Here is a 20,249-nt window from a genome sequence, read left to right as displayed (position 1 = left end):
AGTGGATGGGACCATAAGCCTAGCCACAATCACTACTACTGGTCATCCTCACAACATCCCCTTTATTCTTATCCATGTTTGAGTTTAGGGGAAGGTAGAATCAGGGATGGAAATATGACAAACCAAGAAGCTTATGGGATGGTCCTCCTCCACGTAGCATCTAGGCAAGAGGGTTTCTCTGCCAATACTCATATACTTGATATTATCCAGGGCAAAAAACAACAAAATAGATACTACTACTTCTGGCCCAGGCAAGTTTTCTAACTAACACATGGGGATAGATAGCATTTCTTAGGAAGCTAAACCATATGAGCATTTGGAGATCATCCCCTGTGTAACACCTTGGGGCCTTCAGACTTCATTGCTGTTAGGCTAAAGAACATGTTCAGAAAAGAGCAAGAAAGAAACCCATCAGACTAAGCTCAGAGCCTCCAGTCTCGCATCTGTTAGGGAAGTTGGAATTCTAGTGAGACCAACACTGGGCTGACCCAGCTGACCTGGTGAACCTGGGCCAAATCACACAACCTTTTCACTCAATTACCAATCAGTACCTTGGAGAGCTTAGATTAATCAATGGAAATACAGCAGAGAATTTCTAGTACCTTGGAGTACGGGTACTGTATAAAAATGTCCTGTGAAAAGAAGACAATTTGCAGAGGGAAAGCAAAGAGCCACAGGGCCCCTGGCCACGCCCTGACTCCTCTCTGATAACAGGCCTGACTCTCAGGCTTGAGGGCTGGATCATTGCATCACTCAGGATCTGGGGATTAATGACAAGGAGTGGACTGGACCTGGGTACTTAATTAATCAGAGAGGAGCCTGAGACAGCAGAGGAAAGGTTCCAGATTTGAGACTAGTACTTTCCTTCTACTGTTTGGTTCCCCTTTCCCTCATCTTCACTCTTGCCACTAGGATGAAGCCTCCACCCATCCTGTTCTTCCTCTGCCTCCTAGGTAAGTGACTCTCTCTTCCTCAAACCCCTGGGGGCGGGGGAGATTTCTCCACATATTGCCCTCAATCTCCCTGGAGAACCCAGCACTCCCTCAATGGTTCACCAAAGGGTAGTCTGGCCCCTGTGGGCTCAACCACTACACAAGGGAGTGAGCAGGAAGGAGCGAGCTTAGTGTGTCATGGAAAGTCTTATACTCAGTCAGGAGACCTGGATTCCAACGTTAGGTCCCCAACTAACTGGCTGTGTGATTTTGAATAATACACATTACATCCTCAGGGCCACGTCCCATCTAAAAAATGAGAGATTTAGACTAGATGATGTTTTAGTTCTGACAGTTTAAATCTATGGTCCCTCTTCCAGGTTTAACAGGCTTTGCCAAAGATCACTAGTGTATGCTCTCTAACTAAATGATCTCTAAGGCTCTTCAATTCTAACTTCTTTCTGAATCTATGATTCAAAACACATTACCCCACCAGGAAAAGTCAAAAGGCCTCTCGAAAACACCTTTTCTTCCTGATGTCTGAGGCAACTCCTTGCAGGCTTGGACTAAATCATCAGGGTTGGGAAGTAGGCCAAGTGCAGGACCCTGCACTAGTGGATCTGCTCTCCTATGCTAGCAGGGCAAGTCAGATTGACCCAGGAAGGCAAAATAGCCTCCATGCCTGTGGGGTGGGTTGTGACATGGAACCCTAACCTACTTCTAATGTCACTTTTTGCTTCATGGACCTCCACCTTCTCCCCACCATCTGCCCTAAAAAAAAATCACCCCAATTATTAGTGCCCACTGCATATGGGGAAGTACAAAAAAGGCAGTTTGAGGAGAGGATGGAAGGTGGTGGAGTAAATAGTGTTAAAAGGTTTAGGAAAATGATTTGGGGATGGTATTAGATGAGGCGATTAGGGGTGGCAACTGACACAGAATGACTTTTCAGGGAAAATTTGGGAATAACAATTAAGGAAATGATCATGAATAAACTGGGATAGTATTTGGAAGATGGGAGTGGTATCTAGGGAGAGATGGTCAGGGGTCATATTTGGAAAGATGATTGGCGTCGTATTAGGAGAGATGTTTAGTGAAATGTGAGAGTGTTTAAAAAGATGTTTGGACTGTGCCCAACAAAATTCAAATGCATGGCCCTGCTTACAAGAATAAGTAGGGCCAGACTGAGGTCTGGGGCCCCTCAGGCAGGGCAGCTGGCTGGGGACCTGTGGCAGGTTCAGCTGTCCTCAGCTTTCCCTCCCTAGTGGTGCCCCTGGCCAGTGGGAACCTACTACAGTTTGGGTTCATGATTGAGAGGCTGACGGGGAAGTCGGCACTGGACTACAACGACTACGGCTGCTACTGTGGCATCGGTGGTTCCAAATGGCCTGTGGATGAGACAGATTGGTAAGGACACAGGCATGAGGAGGTCTGGGAAGAAGAAACTAGATTCCCCCCTTATTACCAGAATCCCTTCAACTCTTACAATCAAAAACTGTCTTCCCTAAAGGATCTCTCAGAAACTGGGAGTTTCTCTAAGCCAGTGTCCCCTGAGAAGATCCCTGAACCCAGAATCCTCTCCCCCTCGTCCCTACACACTCCTCCTAGGTTGGTGCTATCCCCACCAGGTGCTGCCATGCCCATGATTGCTGCTATGGAAGGATGCATAAGCTAGGCTGTGATCCCAAAATGGAAAAGTACAACTTCACTATTACAGAGAACAGCATCATCTGTGGTAGGTGGAGGAAGGGGAGAAGGGTAGGGAGTCACAAGGGATGCCATAAGATACAAGTAGCAGATGAAAACCTTCTACAATAGCAGGATGCCTCTTATAATTGCTTGGGAAGGTCACAGTCCAAGGGCATTAAGTCTTCTCTCCCTTCTGTTGCCCCCACCCTTTCCCTTCCCCTTTCAGGGGGCAGAACTTCCTGCCAAAGGCTGACTTGTGAGTGTGACAAGAATGCCACGCTGTGCTTCAGAGACAACCTAAGTACCTACAATCCCAAGTATGCTCACTACCCCAACAAGCTATGCACGGGTCCCACTCCACCATGCTGAAACCCTGGGCAGCCTCCAGCAGAATGCAAGCCAACTCTGCCTTCCCAGCCTCCACTGTCTTCCCACAAAATCCTCCTCCTCTCCCTTTAGACATTCAAAGGACCCATGATCAGAGTTTCCTCTCAAACACCCAATAAATACTTATTTGGTTATCTCTAGAGTCTTCCTTTCCCTGTATTAGTTTCCCTTTGAGGAAGCTTTTGGACTATAGTTTTATTAATAAACATCAGCTGTTCTTTCCGGCTTATGTCTTCCTTTTGGTAACACTCCTTCATTTCTTTGAGGTACCAGCCAATTCATCATCACTCCAAACTAATCAGTTCCTTTTACCTCAGACTAACAGAATATTTAATAATAATAGTAGCTAACATTTAACTAGCGCTTACGATATGCCAGGGACTGTGCTAAACAATTAATACAATTATTATCTCCAACAAATCTAGGGGGTAGGTGCTATTTTTTTCCTCATTTTATAGATGAAGGAAATACAGCAAACAGAGGTTAAGTGACTTGCCCAGAGTCACAAAGCTAGTGAATGTCTGAGGCCATATTTGAATTCAGATCTTCCTTTCTCCAGGCCTGGTGTTGTATCCACTATACCCCCTTAGCTGCCTCTAATTCTGTCTGAATTAGAAAAGACATTAGAGCATAGAGCAAAGACCCAGAAGGGTCTTTGTTAAAATTAATAACAATTATAATAACTGACATTCATATAGTACTTCAGGTTTGTAAAACATTTGCATTATATCATTGATCATCACAACACTTCTAAGTAGGCACTATTAGCTCCATTTTACAGATGAGGAAATGGAAGCTGAGAGGTTTAGTGACTTGCCCAGGGTCACACAGCTAATAAATGTCTTAGGATGGATTCTAATCCAACTTTTCCAGAATCTAAGTTTAGAGCTCCATTTTAGACATAATAATAATAGCTAACATTATATAGCATTTTAAGCATTATAAAATGCTTTACAAATATTATCTCATTTTATTTCACAATGACCATGTAAGGTGCTATTATTCTCATTCAGATAAGAAAACTGAGGCAGACAGAGATTAAATTACTTGCTCAAGGCCACAAAGCTAGTAAGGATCTGAGGCAACAGTTGAACTCAGAAGGTCCTGACTCCCAAGTTCAGCACTGAACAAGACTGCCCTCAAATGTCAGGCTGAAAGTGGTCTTAGAACTGAGAATATAAGAGATAGGAGTAACCTTAGAGATCTGAAATTCATCCTGAAGGCTCATAATCTAAGGGACTAGGGATTGAGACTGGTAGTCTAGTGCATAGTAAGAAGTTACATAAGAAAAGGTAATGCTGAAAAGTCCCACTGACCAAAGATGTGTTCCCCACTACCTGCAATCTAAAATCTCTACCATTACAGAATCATATAACTAAAAGGGCCTCAGCAATCATCAAGACCAGCCTCATTTTACAAAGCTAATTCAACAGATATCTCAGGTCCTACTATGCACAACATAGACAAGAATGACATGGGATAAGAAGTGTTGATGCTCTATACAGAAGAATAGACAGTATTCTCGATTTAACATCAGAAAGTCCTGGATTCAAGTCATAGATGTACTGGAGCCAGATCAAGCCAGTTCATAAGAGCTAACTGTTAAATGTTCAGTGTGAGCATTTCTTAAACCCACAAAAGATACAAACTAGGGCTTGATTTATTGTTTTGTTGTTTATGGAGACTTAAGTGAAAGAGAAAAATGTTAAATTACAAATTAAACTTGTGTGTATGGAATTTCAGAGAGCCAGTTGTTCAATATTTACCAGGATTCCTCTGGCTCAAGTCCAAATTCTAACATTTCCCACTTGTGTCACTCAAGGTGAATCTTTCAGCCTCTTTAAGACCCAGCTCCTTCTCCTGCAAAATAGGGATTAGCAACCATTCTAGAGAGCAATTTAGAACTATGCCCAAAAGGCCACAAAAATGTGCATACTCTTTGACCCAGCAATACCTCTTCTAGGTCTGTATCCCAAAGAGATCATAAAAATGGGAAAAGGACCCACATTACACATACAAAAATATTTACAGCAGCTCTTTTTGTGGTGGTCAAGAACTAGAAATTGAAGAGATTCCCATCCATTGGGGAATGGCTGAACAAGTTGTGCTATATGAATGTAATGGAATATAAGAAATGACAAATAGGCAGACTTCAGAAAAACCTGTAAAGACCTATATGAACAGATGCTGAGTGAAGGGAGCTGAGACAGGAGAGCATTATATACACAGTAAGAGCCACAGTGTGTGAGGACTGTATCTGATAGACTTAGCCATTCCCAACAATGTAAGGACCTAAAATATGTCCAAAGGACTCATGATGCAAAATGCCATCCACATCCAGAGAAAGAACCATGGAGTCAGAATGTAGAATGAAGAGACTACATTCTCTTTTGTTATGGTTTGGTTTGGTTTGGTTTTTCTCATGGTTTCTCCCATTCATTTTAATTCTTCTATGCAACATGACTAATGTGAAAATATGTTTAATAGGAATGTATGTGTAGAGCCCATATAAGATTGCATGTTGTCTTGGGGAGAGAGGGGGAGAAAATTTGGAATTTATGGAAGTGATTGTTGAAAACTGGAAACAAATTAATAAATTTGGAAAAAGTAAACTAAAATAGGGACTAGCAGACATACACACTTTATTTAAAGGGCTCAGAGGGAACAGGAGCTCCTCATACTAAAGTAAAATATGAATGTATTCGATACAACAAGGATCTGTTTTTCATCAACAGGAGCATTCCCTCTACTGACAAATATCATAGCCCTTCTATGCCTTAGTAGATGGTCTTCAAGAGTTACTATGGCCCAAAAATTCATTGCTCTATAGACAACACCATGTGAAGCCTCACCCCAAACTTACGCTGACCCTTGAACATCAAACACATCACCAGGTCCATACTTAGCATATTATTTTTTCTTAATTTTTTTTATTTTTGGCCATCAGTGAACAGAGTATCAATGCCAAGAAAATCACGGATGCCACAAAGGACAAACTCTTGTGCAAAAAGATGAGGATAAAAAGAGAAATACACTCAATCCTGGCTTTGCCTACTCCCTCACCCCCGGCCAGGATCATACAGTCTAGTAAGCAGGGTGAGAAAGGCTTGCAAATAAGTTTAGCCCAAGCTCAAACACAGTCAATACAGAGAGATGAAAGTGAGAAATCAAGAGACTGAAGGAGAACTATCTTCTGTCTTTTCAAGCCTCATCTCATGGAGGACATGCCATCTCAACTGAGCCCAACTCCCCAAGCTTCCGATTTTCTGGCTTGGCCAGGTCTCAGGTACCTTCCTACCTATACCTGCCCTCAGTACCTGGATACCTCCATCTGGGAATCAGCCCACCTGGCCACCATGTTTCATGCCCTTCTGGGCAGGCCCCTTCATTCTCCCCTACCCCACCTACCCATCTCCTCTCCCAAGAGCAGTGACTGTCTTTTGACTTGTCTTTGCATCCCTATCATTTACCACAGTGCCTGATACACAGGAAGCCTACAATAAAAGCTTATGACCTGCCTACCTGCCTTAAAGGAAAGAAAGATTTCAACAGTCCAGATAAAAAAACAGGGGAAAGAAAGAGGGAAAAATGAAATCAAGAAGCACTTAGTAGTTTGGCTACAGTGTAGAATGGTTAGTGGCTAATTTTTATTTAGTATTTTAAGCTTTCCAAGTATTTGACATATGTCATTACATTTGAGTTTCACAATAACCCTGTGAGTCTATGGTGTTATCATTCCTATTTTCCAGATAAGGAAAGAGAAACTCAGAGGTTGTGTCCAACTAGTACAAATCAGAAGGGGATTTGGGCCCTACTGACTTCAAGTCCAGTACTCTTTCTACACCACACTGCATAAAGGGAAAAATTAAATACAGTCATAAAGAGAAATGGAGTCATACTGTGGAAGACCTTGAAAACTAAGCCAAGCTTAGAAAGAGAGCAACAGATAAAGAAACTGAGGCCCAAGAAGTGAAGTACTTGTCCAAAGACATAAAGCTCATTGTAAGATACTACATCTGGAGCTGGAATGAACTGTAAGAGAACACAAAGACCAGTCTCCTCACCTTACAACTAAAGAAAGGAAGGCCCCAGAAGGACAGTGACTTTTCCAGGGTCACACAGGTAGTTAAGTGACTTGGGTGGGATTCAATCCCAGAGCCTCTAACTCAAAATACAATCCTTTTCTCACTGAACTATGCTGCCTCCAATAATTCTACATCTCCTGGTACCCAGTCCAAGGTCTTCTCCACTATCTAATTCTAGATTCAGTCCCAGGTGGAAGTAATAAATAGACACTCTTTCCTCTCTTTTCACTAAAATGATGAGAAGGATGTGTGTCTCTTCTCAGGGCTAACCAAGGACTGAAGTCATCACTGTTGTGGATCAGGACCAGGTGCTCTCATGACTATCTATTTCTCTTGTTGCCCTCACTGGGGTGTCCTGGGTAATGAATTCAGGACTAGATGTGAATGCTAAGACAAAGGCTGTAGTTTGGAAATTAAACTCTGTATGGGCTGGCCTAACAATGGTTTCAACACACACACACACACACACACACACACACACACACACACACACACACACACACACACACACACACACACACACACACACACACACACACACAGAGTCCATCTACCTAGAAAGTAGGACAATCCTGACAAAAGAAGTTTGAAGGGAAGTAGATTTGCAAAACTCACTGCAAGCTACTGACTACACACTCTGCCCTCATTCATCCTTTCATAGACTGGGCTAAAAGAAAAAGCTGGAGAATATGCTCCTAGGCCTTAATTCTGACTTTTTCTTTGGAGAAAAGGTGGACAACAATAAAAAACTGTCATACTTAGTCAAAATATGCATTTGGGGCCCCAAAGTAAAAATGTGATCCCTGGGGTTCCACTCTCAAAAACAAGTCAGTGCATTCCTGGGAGACCCCTAAAATAGTAACCACCATCCCCTTCCCTCTTCGAGAGTCCTACTTAGGCAGGTCCTCAGTCTAGGCTGAGCTCTACCAACATAACCTGAAGCCTTCCCAGAGACAAACCAGGTGTCACAACCTTTCCTCCATTTCTACCCCTCCCTTGCCCCAGGGCTTTGCCAGAATTGGGGGGGGAGGGGTACACAGATGGCAGGAGGCAGTTTCTTCATTTGCCCAAATATCTAAATCACAGGATATAGAAGAGGTTTAAACTTGGAGTCACAAGGCCTGGGTTCCAGTTCTGGCCACAGCTTTGTAGCCACATGACTGTGGACAAGTCCCTTTTCTTCTCTAAACTGGTTCCTTGTTAGTCACATGGGAATCCCAGAACCAGAATTCCAGGATTTTCAAGTCAGAAAAGATCTCCAAGGCCAACCAGTTCAGGTAAAACCCAATACAAGGTACTTAGTGAGTCATAAGACTCTCTTTGAAGACCTCAAAGGAAGGGGAGCCCATCCCCTTCCAAGGCAGCCTATTCTACTTGTGAATAGGTTTAAAAGCTAACAAGTTCTTCCTTATATCAAGACTAATTTTATTTCTTGTTAGCTTCCTCCTGGGGCTCCTGGTTCTGCCCTCCAGCACTCAGCAGAATGAGGCTCATTCCTCCTCCACAGAATAGCCTTTCAAAAGTAAGCTTGCTCCTCTTAAAACTCCTCTCTTCCTTCCATCCCTTGATCCTTATGTGGGCCTAATTCTAGTCTTTTCACCATCCTGTTGGGCCTCCTCTGGACACTCTTCAGTTTATCAATACTGTTCCTAAAATGTGGCACCCAAAACAGAACACAGTACTCCAAATGTGGTCCACCAAGGCAGACAGCCTAAGGTTTATTGCTTCCTTATTCCTGGGTACATATGAGACCTCTCTTTTAATTCAGGTCAACATCACATGAGCTTTTCAAGATGTCCCATCCTACTGTTGTAGCACAGTAAGAGAAGACTGGCTCAGAAGTCACAGATCTAGGTTCAAGTCCTATCATTGATGCTTATTACCTGTCTGACCTGGACAAGTCACCTAATTTCCTGGGCCTGTTTCCTCATGTTAAGATGAGGGGATTGGTCCTGAAGGCCTCTGAGGTTCCCTCCAGTTTTAACTTTGTACTTGCTTATCAAGGCCTGCCTGCTCCCCATTAATGCCTTCACCAAGGATGCCCTTGATGGGTGTGTAGGTGACACTCAGTATGATTCTGTAGAGTCAGCAGAGTAGGCACATGGAGTGGCCTCAGCTGATATTATCTCAATCATAATTTTTCATTATTAATAATGTATCAGAACTTTTCCACGCGTTTAGTATCTTCCCCTCTTTCAGATACCTTGTGAATCAATCCCTCGGAATTCTCCAGACTTTCACCTCCAGCACAGAGAGCCTCCATGAACACTCGGTCTACCTTGGTGGGCTTTCCCTCTGGTGCCAGTCATGCCTCTTCCATAAGCACAACCAGGACTATGACACTAAAATCCCAGGGAAGAGGCTCTACTGTCATTCATAGTTAAAACCACTGGTTTTACAAAATCTTTGTACATATTGTCTGTTGTTCTTCTGCTTGTTCTTGTCCTTCCATCTTCACCCTTAAATGCCCTCAGGATGACTCTGTTAGATAGAGTTCTGGCCAAACTTCCTTTAAACTGGTTCTACCCTCCTTCAGTGCTCTCTGTTAAGGGAAAGCATAACCATCAATCATTCTTCTTTGTAAGATTTTACAGATGAATTTATATTCTAAATCACTATTGTCTGGCAATAAATTTTACACACATACACACACACCATCCCCTAGAAAGATGAACTAGAAGTTTTTTAGGCTCTTTTGGTCTCCCTGCTATAGCAACTGATTTACATAGGTTAAACTTTCATAAACAATTATTATAATGGTGTAGATGTCATTTCTGTTGTACATTTTTCATTGGGGCAGCTAGGTGGTGCAGTGGATAGTGCACCAGTGCAGGAGTCAGGAGGACCTGAGTTCAAATCTCACTTCAGACACTTGACACTCACTAGCTATGTGACCTTGGGCAAGTCACTTAACCCCAATTGCCTCATCCTGGGTCATCTCCAGTCATCCTGCTGAATATCTGGTCACTGGATTCAGATGGCTCTGGAGGAGAAGTGAGGCTAGAGACCTGCACAGCCCTCCCTCACTCAAAACAAAGTCAAGCACAAGTCATGTCATCATTTCTCTGATGGCATGGTCTTCTTCGGCAATGAAGGACAAACGCACACTTTTTTCATTATGCCTAAAACATACTTAAACATACTTTTGCATTATATTCGTTTAAAGATACTTTTGTTCAAGCTTGAGTTTCTTCGAATGCTTTCTGTGTCAGCTCTCTCACTCAAGCCTGTCAGTGATTCAGCCAGATCAAAACATAATAAAATGTTCACAGACCATATGATTCAATAAAAATAACTTTACTTAAAATAGGACTAAAAGGATACAAGTCACTAAAAACAAAGGTTGCAACCTTTGCCTCTACATTCTCCAAAGAAGTAATGCTGGACCAGAAAGATGTCTTGCAGGACAGTGGGAACTGTCACATAAAACAATAGTTAACTTTTATATGACACTTTAAGGTTTGCAAAACACTTTACATGTTACCTCATTAAATCCTCACAACAAACTGGTAAGGTAGGTGCTATTATTATCCCCATTTTACAAATGAGGAAACTGAGGTTCAGAAAGGTTAAATTACTTGTCATGAGGCACACACTGTATCTGAAGTATCTGAAGCAGAATTTGAATTCAGCTCTTCCGGACTCTTCTCCCTACTGTGCCACCCAGGTTTTAGGAACTTCAGGAATACCAATTCCCCACAGATTGCCCTTTTTATGCCTATAAACCTCTGGATTAACAAAATTCCAAAGATAGCCTTTTTATAAGGGAAATCATTCTAGCCTATATAAAATAAGTGCTTCTCCTAACATATGCCATTTTATAATATAAAGGAGAGATTCAAATTTATAAAAAGAAGAATCATTCTCTAGCTGATAAGTGATCTAAGGATATAAAGTAAGTGCTCAAGGGAAGAAACCCAGGCTATTTATAACTATATGAAAAAATGCTCCAAATCACTACTAATTAGAGAAAAGCAAATTAAAGCAATTCTGCTATTCCACCTCATGTGGAATGACAAAGATGACAAAAAAGGAAAATTATAAATGTTGGAGGAGTTGTAGGAAAGCAGGCACTGATGGACCTATTCTGGAAATGTAGTTGACTATTCTGGAAAACAATTTAGAACTATACAACATGTTATTAAATTGTGAATGCTCTTTGACCCAGTTATACCATTGCCAGGTCTATATGAAAAGAGATCAAAGAAAGAGGAAAAGATCCCATACATACAAAAATATTTATAGTAACCCTTTTTGTGGTGGCAAAAAAATGAAATTACAGAGATGCCCATCAACTGGGGAATGGCTTAATAAGTTGTGATATATGACAGTTGATGGAACACTGCTGATATGCTATAAGAAATGAAGAAATAGATCATTTCAATGAGATAGGGAAAGACATATATGAACTGAGGAAGCCCAAAGTAAGCAGAACCAGAAGAACAATCTGTACTATAACATCAATGTCACAAAACAAACATTTTTGAAGACTTTTATAAACTGCTGAACAGTGAAATGAGCAGAACCAGAACAATTAACAACATTGTAAAGACAACGTTGAGAGCTGTGAGAACTATAATCAATGCAATAATTATCCATGATTGCGGAAGACTGACAATGACACAAAATATCCATCCTCTAACCGAGCGATGATAAATTTATGGGGCAAAATGAGACATATTGATATATACACACATACACACATATATACACATATACACATATACACTCCCTATTTACAAGAGAGAAAATGTTTTCTTGACTATGAATAACTTTATTTTATTTTTCAATGGGCTAGAGTATAAAAGGGAGAGAAAACAGATTTCTGTTCATTAAAAAAGAATTGTTTTTTAATGGGGATCATGCTACAGGCATCAAGTTGCTGCATACACTTTCAGATAAGTGCAATGGGACTAGAAATTTTTTCTTATTTGTAAGACCTCTCAAACCTCCCCAAAATAGGATTTATGCACAATCAGAGATGAAGCAATTTCAGCTGCATGCATAGCCTAGCACACCAAGAAACCAAAATAGCTATGTGTGTATGTGTGTGTTCATCCTTCATTGCCAAAGAAGACCAAGCCATCAGAGAAATAATGACATGACTTGCACTTGACTTTGAGTGAGGGAGGGCTGTGCAGATCACCAGCCTCAGTTCTCCTCCAGAGCCATCTGAATTCAGTGACCAGATATTCATGATATTTATCAGGATGATTGGAAATGACCCAGGATGAGGCAATTGGGGTTAAGTGACTTGCCGAAGGTCACATAGCTAGTGAGTGTCAAGTGTCTGAAGTGAGATTTGAACTCAGATCCTCCTGACTCCTGCACTGGTGTGCTATCCACTGCACCACCTAGCTGACCCAACCAAAAGAGCTAACAAATCAACAAACCTACAGCAGAGAAAATTAATCACAACTTTCTGAAGTGCTCACTCAGCACCCTCTCCCCCCTGCCCACCATGCTCTGGCAGCAGATCTATACAAGCTGACCAGTTCTACACTCTCACTCCCTCCATCCTATCTCAGAAAATCAAAAGTCAGAAGAAACCTGCTCCAACTAGGACAAGAGCATCACAGAACCCAGCACCATTACAGAGCTCAGTCAAAGAACTGAGGAACAGAGGAACTGAGGCAAAGCTCATAAAGGCACTCCACTAAGCCTGAAGGAAAGAGTCCAGCATGCACCTGGGGCCAGTTCTGTCCCTCTAGAAGTTACTTGGGGCATAAATAGAGGCCAGTGAACTGTGTGAATTGCCTGGCACGAGAGGAGACCAAGATGGTTTTGAGGTCCAATCCCTGGGGAAAGCATACTCAGAAGAGAATAAGGGACCAAGAGGAATCTATAAGGAAAAAAATACCAAAAATCTTAGGAGTAAGAAAATTCAATTAAAGACCTTGGGTATAAGCAGATAAACCAACAAGAAAGATATTAATAACAGAAAGGAATATGGGCTCAGGATTAGATAAAAAGTTCAAACATCTACAAATAAATATTGCAAGAAAAAGGAAAATAAATCAATACTTGATAAGGTAGTGGATAGGGCAGGTAGGTGTTGCAGTAGATAGAGCAACAGACCTGGACTCAGAAGTCTCATCATCTTCCCAAGTTCAAATCCAACCTCAGACACTTAGTAGCTCTGTGACCCTGGCAAGTCACTTAACTCTACTTGCCTCAGTTACCTCATCTGTAAAATTATCTGAAGAAGGACAACTTCAGTATCTTTGCCAAGAAAACCCCATATGGAGTCACAAACAGTCAGACACAACTGAAACAACTCAACAACAACAAGAAGGTAGAGGACCTAGTGGATTTCCAAAGAGAGAATAGGACCATAGTAGGATGTTCCTAGATGCTTTAAAAAAGGAGTAAGAATTGTAAAAGCAGAATTTGTGGCCCACATAGCAGAAGTAATTGGGAGAACAGAAACTCTTATATCCACAACCTCACTAAAGAAACAAAAGAGAAAAAAACTGAGCAAAAATACAAATACACAAAAGTGAAGGACAATATAGAAAAAAGAGGAGCAAAAAACAGCTAACATTAAAAGAAAGCATCATCCCTATAAAAGCAAAATATCTTTGAAGACAGGATGCACAAAGACAATTTAAGGACTATAAGTCTCCCAAAAGAACATGACAAGTCAAAAAATCTGAACACCATAATGCAAAAAATAATACAAGAAGACTACCCAGAACTTCTGAACACAGAAAACAAATGAATACATAAATCATCTACAGAGAAAAAAATACCCTAACTTGCAGACTCCAAGACAGTGATTAAATTTAACAATTCTACTGAAAAACAAATTCTGCAAGTGACCAGGAGAAAAGCCTTCAAAAATATATCTGAAAAATATGAGATCAGAGAATAATGGAATGTGTTCCTAAAAGCAAAGGAGCTTAAAATAAAACCCAAGGTGACTCACTTTGCAAATCTAAGCCTCACCATTAATGAAAAGAATTAAAAAGACATTCAATAAAAAGGAGACATTCAAAACATTCCTAGAAAGAAAACCTGAAGAAATTATTTTCTTCTCAAACAACCCAGACAGCAGAAATATAAGAAGAGTTAATACAGCAACCAAGAAAAATAGCAAGCATATAACAACACAGAGACCCTTAAGAAATTTCTTTCTAAATAAACATGAGTAACAAGGGTGAAAGCATAAATCAAACAGAAATGACGGTTGAGAAACAAGCCTGAAATATCATGGACTAAACCTCACCTACAAGTGAATAAATGTTTTTTGCAGAACTAAATTACCAAATGGAAAGGTACATAAAAGGTAAGAGAGAAGGAAGAAAATACAGGGAAATACATGATGTATCCTAAGCAAGTTAAAGATGACCAGTGAAGGAAAAATTAACTTCTGTAGTCTCTCAGGAAACAGAGAACTACAGGAGATTGGACAAAAATGCAAAAGGAGGGATTGAAAGTGGGAAAGAAAGAGGAAAATTTTAATTCAGAGGTGGGAGGGGGTACCACTGAGGAATGCTCCTGGTGGGGATATGGGAACATTGCAATCTGCAAGGATTTGGTGCTCAGAGAAGCCACTCAGGAAAAGGGAAACCAGAACAACTGGGGTTAACTAACACCCAAAAGAATGGGAGAATATGGACTCAGAAAGGAAATTTCAAGGCAAATGGGAAAAAAATAACCATAAAAAAGGCAAGGATTAATAATAAACTGAACAATTAGGGACACAGGAAAACTCCTATCATAGAACAATATCCTCTCTATCACCTGCAGGAACTGTTTGTTTTTTCGTAAGAGTGAGGCACAACAGAAAAAAAGAGTCCAGGAGGTAACATCCACAGGGCAATACAATGGAAACTGTTTAGAAGGAGAAACCCAAAATAGGTATCTTAAAAGTTTTAATTCCATGAGGAATAGAGAGACTAAAGAAGAACTAAACTGTTATAAAGTCCATGAGTTAAATAAAAATCTGAAATAGGCAGAAAGGGAAGATGAGGAAAAAACACAGAGCATAAAAATTTTAAAATGAACAAAACAAATCAAAGGTAAAGGGAATAAAATTTTATCTCATTACTTAACTTTCAGATAATATCACCGTATTTTTAGCTTTTGCTTAATTGTTTTATTTTGTTACAAGATATCTCTCACAGGGTGGAAGTAATCCATAAATATCTGCAATGTAAATACAAAACCTATCATTAAAACTTTAAAAAGAGAGAGAAATCAGAAAGATCCGAGTTCCAGCCCTACCTTTGCTTCTTCATAGCTGCAAGGGACCTCTCACTGCCCTAAGCAGTCCTCTCAGTCTGTAAGGCATAGAGAAGGTGCCCATCTGCATTGGTAACGAATGCTCCTCAGTTCCTCAGTTCCTCACCCATTGATACTTATAAAAATCATAGGTACAATAAAAATAAATTATTTTTTTTTTAGCCTTTTACTATTTATCTTGGCTCTGACATGGTGATATGACTTTGTATAATGTACGACTGTGTATATACATATATATGTATGTGTGGGGGTATGTGTGTATATAAAATCTGGCTGTACATAATAAACTGATGGTTGATTCAGTTATATCTAATATTTGTTCATTTTGAAAAAGTATGAGTGGAGAGAGAAAAATGTTAACATAAAGGTTTTCTTCTAACAAGATGCCTGTCTCCCACATACCAAAATCATTCAAAATTCTATGAAAGATACCACATAGAAGATGGTGGAGTAGAAGCAGGGGTCTGCTAGAGCTCTCTCCCAAACCCCTCAAAAACCCTGTAAAAAAAATGACTCTAAACAAATTCTACAACAGCAGAAGCCTCAAAATGACAGACTGAAGCAAATTTCCAGCCCAAAACAATCTGGAAGGTCAACGGGAAGGGTCTACTGCAACAGGCTGGGAGCTGAAATTAAGTATTGAGAGGAATGTACTAGGAGAAAGAAAAGGGGAGAAATACAATGTAGTAAATCATCTCACATAACAGAGGCAAGAATGAGCTTTTACAATGGAGGGGAAGATAAGAAGGAATAAGGGAGCCCTACTTTCACCAGCTTTGGCTTCAGGAAGGAATAACATTCATAGTCGATTGGGTATGGAAGCTTATCTTACCCTACAGGAAAGCAGAGGGGAAGGGGATAAGAGAGGGGGGAATAATAGAAGGGACAGAAGTTGGGGGAAGGGTAATGGAAAGCAAACATTTTGGTAGAGGGACAGGTCAAAGGAGAGAACAGAATAAATGGAGGGTGGGTCAGGATAAGGGAAATATAGTTAGTCTTTCACAACATGACTGTTATGGAAGTGTTTTGCATGACTACACATGTATAACCTATATCGAATTGCTTGCCTTCTCAATAACGGTGGATGGAGAGGGGGGATGGGAGAGAATGTGGAACTCAAAGTCTTAAAAATGAATGCTAAAAACTGTTTTTTAGGAAATTTCTAGGAAATAAGATATATAGGCAATGGGGCATAGAAATCTATCTTACCCTACAGGAAAATAGAAGGAAAGGGGATGGGGTGGTGGTGATAGAAAGGAGGGCAGACTGGAGGAAAGGGTAATCAGAATATAAGGTGTCCTGTGATGGGGGTAGGGGGGAGAGGCGGAGAAAATTTGAAATTCAAAATTTTGTGGAAGTAAATGTTGAAAACTAAAAATAAATAATTTTTTTAAAAAGATACCACATAATAATATATAGAACATAACTTAAATAACTTGTTCAATTGCCTTCCAATCATAAACATTAGTTGAGACATAAAACAAGGGGATGGTCATACTCACCAAAGGTGTTAAGTACTGTGTATAGAGCTAAAGATATGCCCTGTGGATGGAGAGGTCCTCCAAGCATTCCTATACATTGATGATATTGTGCTGGTTGTATAAAGGCCCTATCCAGCCTCTTAGAAAACATCTGTCATTGCTCAAGAATTTGGCCTGATCATCCACACAAAAACGACCAAGTGGAGGAAGACTGTCTATTACTTCCCAGATTATAATCCTATAACTTGAGAAACAGAATAAATGGACAAGTTGTGGGGCAGAATCAAAATGGCAGAGTGAGAGGCCAGCAATTTCATTTCAGCTTCCCTAAAACTTCTTCCACAATGATATCTTAGTGAAAAACCCAACAAAAAAAAAATCACAGTGGGTCATTTTTCCAGCCTAGGGGAATTTAGGAAGATAAATAGATAGGACACAGGGTTGGAGACTGGTCAGGAGCACACCAGTTGAAGCAGCAGCAGTGGCAAGGAGCAGCCCAGGAGCCAGGGTCAGTATGGAGACTGAACACATGAGCAAAAAGAGATTTCAGGACCTTTGTACTAGCACTGGGAGCAAGAGCAGATCCCATCCGGCAGTTCTGCCTCCTATTACCCAGGTCCAGGTCAGAGTTCCAAGGCAAAGAGAAATGGTTATGGTCATAAGAGAACAGGGACTCTACCTGGATAAAGACCAGAGTACAGACTAGAAGGGCAATGACCAGACCTCTCCCTGGTTTGAATCATTTAAGAAGCACCTCAATTTTACAGGTCCCCGGGATGAATTGTGAAAGCAGTACAAAGAAATCCCCCTGAGATTTGATTATAGCCCAATACTAACACAAAGTCCAAAGTCAAGAAATAGTCAGGAAGAATGAGCAAACAAAATAAGAACCAGTCACAATGAGCTGCTATGGTGATAGGGAAGCTCAAGACTTTAAACACTCAAGAAATCTCAAGAAAAAGACAATGACTTGAAAATACATACAAGCAACACCTCAAAGAAAAATGCAGAGAGGAGACAAACCCAACAAGAATTCTTAGAAGAGCTAAAGAAAGAATTTTTTAAAAAGCAAAAGGGTTATTTTAAAAACCAAGTAACAGCTATAGAGGAAAACCTGGGGAGGAAATGAGAGATTTGCAAGAAAATTATGAAAAGAGAATTAAGAACTTGGTAAAAGAACTGAGGAAAAGAAGTCCTTAAAAATAAGAATTGGTCAAATGGAAGCTAAGGACTCCACGGGACATCAAGAAACAATAAAATAAATCAAAAGTCTGAAAAAATAGAAGAAAATGCAAAATATCTGGAAAATAGATCAAGAAGAGATCATTAAAGAATTATTGAACTATCTGAAAGCTATGAAAAAAAGCCTATACACTGTATTTCAAGTAATTATAAAGGAAAATTACTCAAATATCTTACAACTAGAAGGCAAAGTAGAAAGTGAAAGAATACGCCAGTCACTTCCTGAAAGAAATCACAATATGTAAACTCCCAGGAATATTTAAAACAAAATACAGAGCTCCTAGGTCAAAGAAAAACTATTGTTAACAGTCAGAAAGAATGAAATACTGTGTGTGCGTGTGTTTGTCCTTCGTTGCCAAAGAAGACCATGTCATCAGAGAAATAATGACATGACTTGCACTTGACTTTGTTTTGAGTGAGGGAGGGTTGTGCAGGTCACCAGCCTTACTTCTCCTCCAGAGCCATCTGAATCTAGTGACCAGATAGTCATCAGGATGACTGGAGATGACCCAGGATGAGGCAACTGGGGTTAAGTGACCTGCCCAAGGTCACACAGCTAGTAAGTGTCGAGTGTCTGAGGTGAGATTTGAACTTAGGTCCTCCTGACAACTGCACTGGTGCTCTATCTACTGTACTACCTAGCTGCCCCTGAAATACTGTAGAGTCACAGTCAGGATCACACAAGATTTAGTAGCTATGAGTACAAAGTACTGGAAGGCTTGCAATGTGATATTCCAGAAGGCAAAGGAACTAGGATTACAACCAAAAGACCTGACCAGAAAAACTGAGTTAATCCTAAGGGGGAAAATAGATATTTAATGAAATAAAGGACTTTCAAGCATTCCTAATGAAAACACCAGAGACAAATAGAAATAATTCATTCAAACACAAGACTCAAGAGAAGTATAAAAAAGTAAATATGAGTGAGAAATCATAAGGGACTAATAAGTTAAACTGTTTACTTTCCTATATGGGAAAATAATTCATGTAAACCCTATGAACTTTATTGTCACTAGAGCAGTTAGAGTGGGTATACTGAGACAGAAGGCATGAGTGTGAGTCTATTAGGTTGAGATGATATCAAAATTAGAATAGAAGGGCAGGGAAGAGGGATGCCATAGGACAATGGGGAAGGGAGGGGAAGAATAGGGAAAATTATCTCATATAAATAAGACATATAAGAAAGAATATTTTATACAATGAAGCGAAGAGGGTGGGGAGGAGTAGGAAGTGAGCAATACTTGAACTTCACTCTCATGTGAACTGGTTCAAGAAGGGAAGAATATATATATACAAATGTAGTGGGGTTCATCTTACACAAAAGGGAAGTGAGAGGGAAAGGAACTAAGAGAAAATGGGGGCAGGAGAGGAGGTTGCTCTTGTTCAGTCACATCTGACTCTTTGTGACCCCATTTGGGGTTTTCTTGGTAAAGATACGGTTAGTAATTTCCTTCTAGAGCATATTTTACAAATGAAGAAACTGAGAAAAACAGAGTTGAGTGATTTGCCCAGGGTCACACAACTAATAAATGTCTGAGGTGAGATTTGAACTCAGGTCTTCCTGACTCCAGGACCAGCACTCTATCAACTGTGCCACCTAGCTGCCCTAAAAGAGGTGAAGGGAGGAGGTAAAAGAAAGAGTAGAGTAAGGGCAGCAATGATCAAAAGCAAAACAGACTCTTAAGGAGGGACAGGGTTAAAAAAAGAGAAGAATAAATTGGAGGGAAATATAAAGTTAGCAACCACAACTGTGAATGTGAATGGGACAAACTCTCCCTTAAAACAGGAGAGGACAGCAGAATGGATTAGAAACTAGAATCTAACAATATGGTGTTCACAAGAAACACACTTGAAACACAATGATACAACAGAATTAAAAATAAGATCCTAGAGCAGAATCTTATGCTTCTGTTGAAGTTAAAAAAGAAAAAAAAAGCAGATGTAGGGATCATGATTTCAGAGAAAGCAAAAGCAAAAAGAGACCTAGTTAAGAGCTAATCAGGGAAACTACATTTTGCTAAAGGATATCACAAACAATGAATTAATATCAATTCTTAACATATATGCACCAAATAGCATAGCATTCAAATCCTTGAAGGAAACATTAAATCAGTTATAGGAGGAAAAAGACAGTAAAACTATAATAATAGAGGAGCCTCAATTTGCCCCTCTCAGGCCTAGATAAA

The 20,249-nt window shown here is 40.3% G+C and overlaps 2 protein-coding genes across 2 annotated transcripts in view; one reads left to right on the top strand and one right to left on the bottom strand.

Moving 5' to 3' along the window:
* Positions 1–756: 756 nt before the first annotated feature.
* On the top strand, positions 757–3,234 carry PLA2G2E (phospholipase A2 group IIE). Its single transcript, XM_072609128.1, has 4 exons — positions 757–953; positions 2,198–2,339; positions 2,561–2,667; positions 2,848–3,234. Exons 1-4 carry the CDS (start codon positions 914–916, stop codon positions 2,988–2,990), a joined length of 432 nt encoding a protein of 143 aa, XP_072465229.1. The 5' UTR covers positions 757–913; the 3' UTR covers positions 2,991–3,234.
* Positions 3,235–8,529: 5,295 nt separating this feature from the next.
* The window catches only part of OTUD3 (OTU deubiquitinase 3), a 52,543-nt gene continuing 40,823 nt past the window's right edge, over positions 8,530–20,249 (bottom strand). The window contains exon 9 of the mRNA XM_072609125.1: positions 8,530–9,635. Within this exon, the coding sequence (XP_072465226.1) occupies positions 9,564–9,635 (72 nt within the window). The 3' untranslated portion in view covers positions 8,530–9,563. The remainder of the gene's footprint in view (positions 9,636–20,249) is intronic.

This window comes from Notamacropus eugenii, chromosome 5 (genome assembly GCF_028372415.1).
Source record: "Notamacropus eugenii isolate mMacEug1 chromosome 5, mMacEug1.pri_v2, whole genome shotgun sequence".
In the NCBI taxonomy this organism is placed as follows: domain Eukaryota; kingdom Metazoa; phylum Chordata; class Mammalia; order Diprotodontia; family Macropodidae; genus Notamacropus; species Notamacropus eugenii.
Note: the sequence above shows the minus strand (reverse complement) of the source record. Positions and strands in the feature narration are given on the sequence as shown.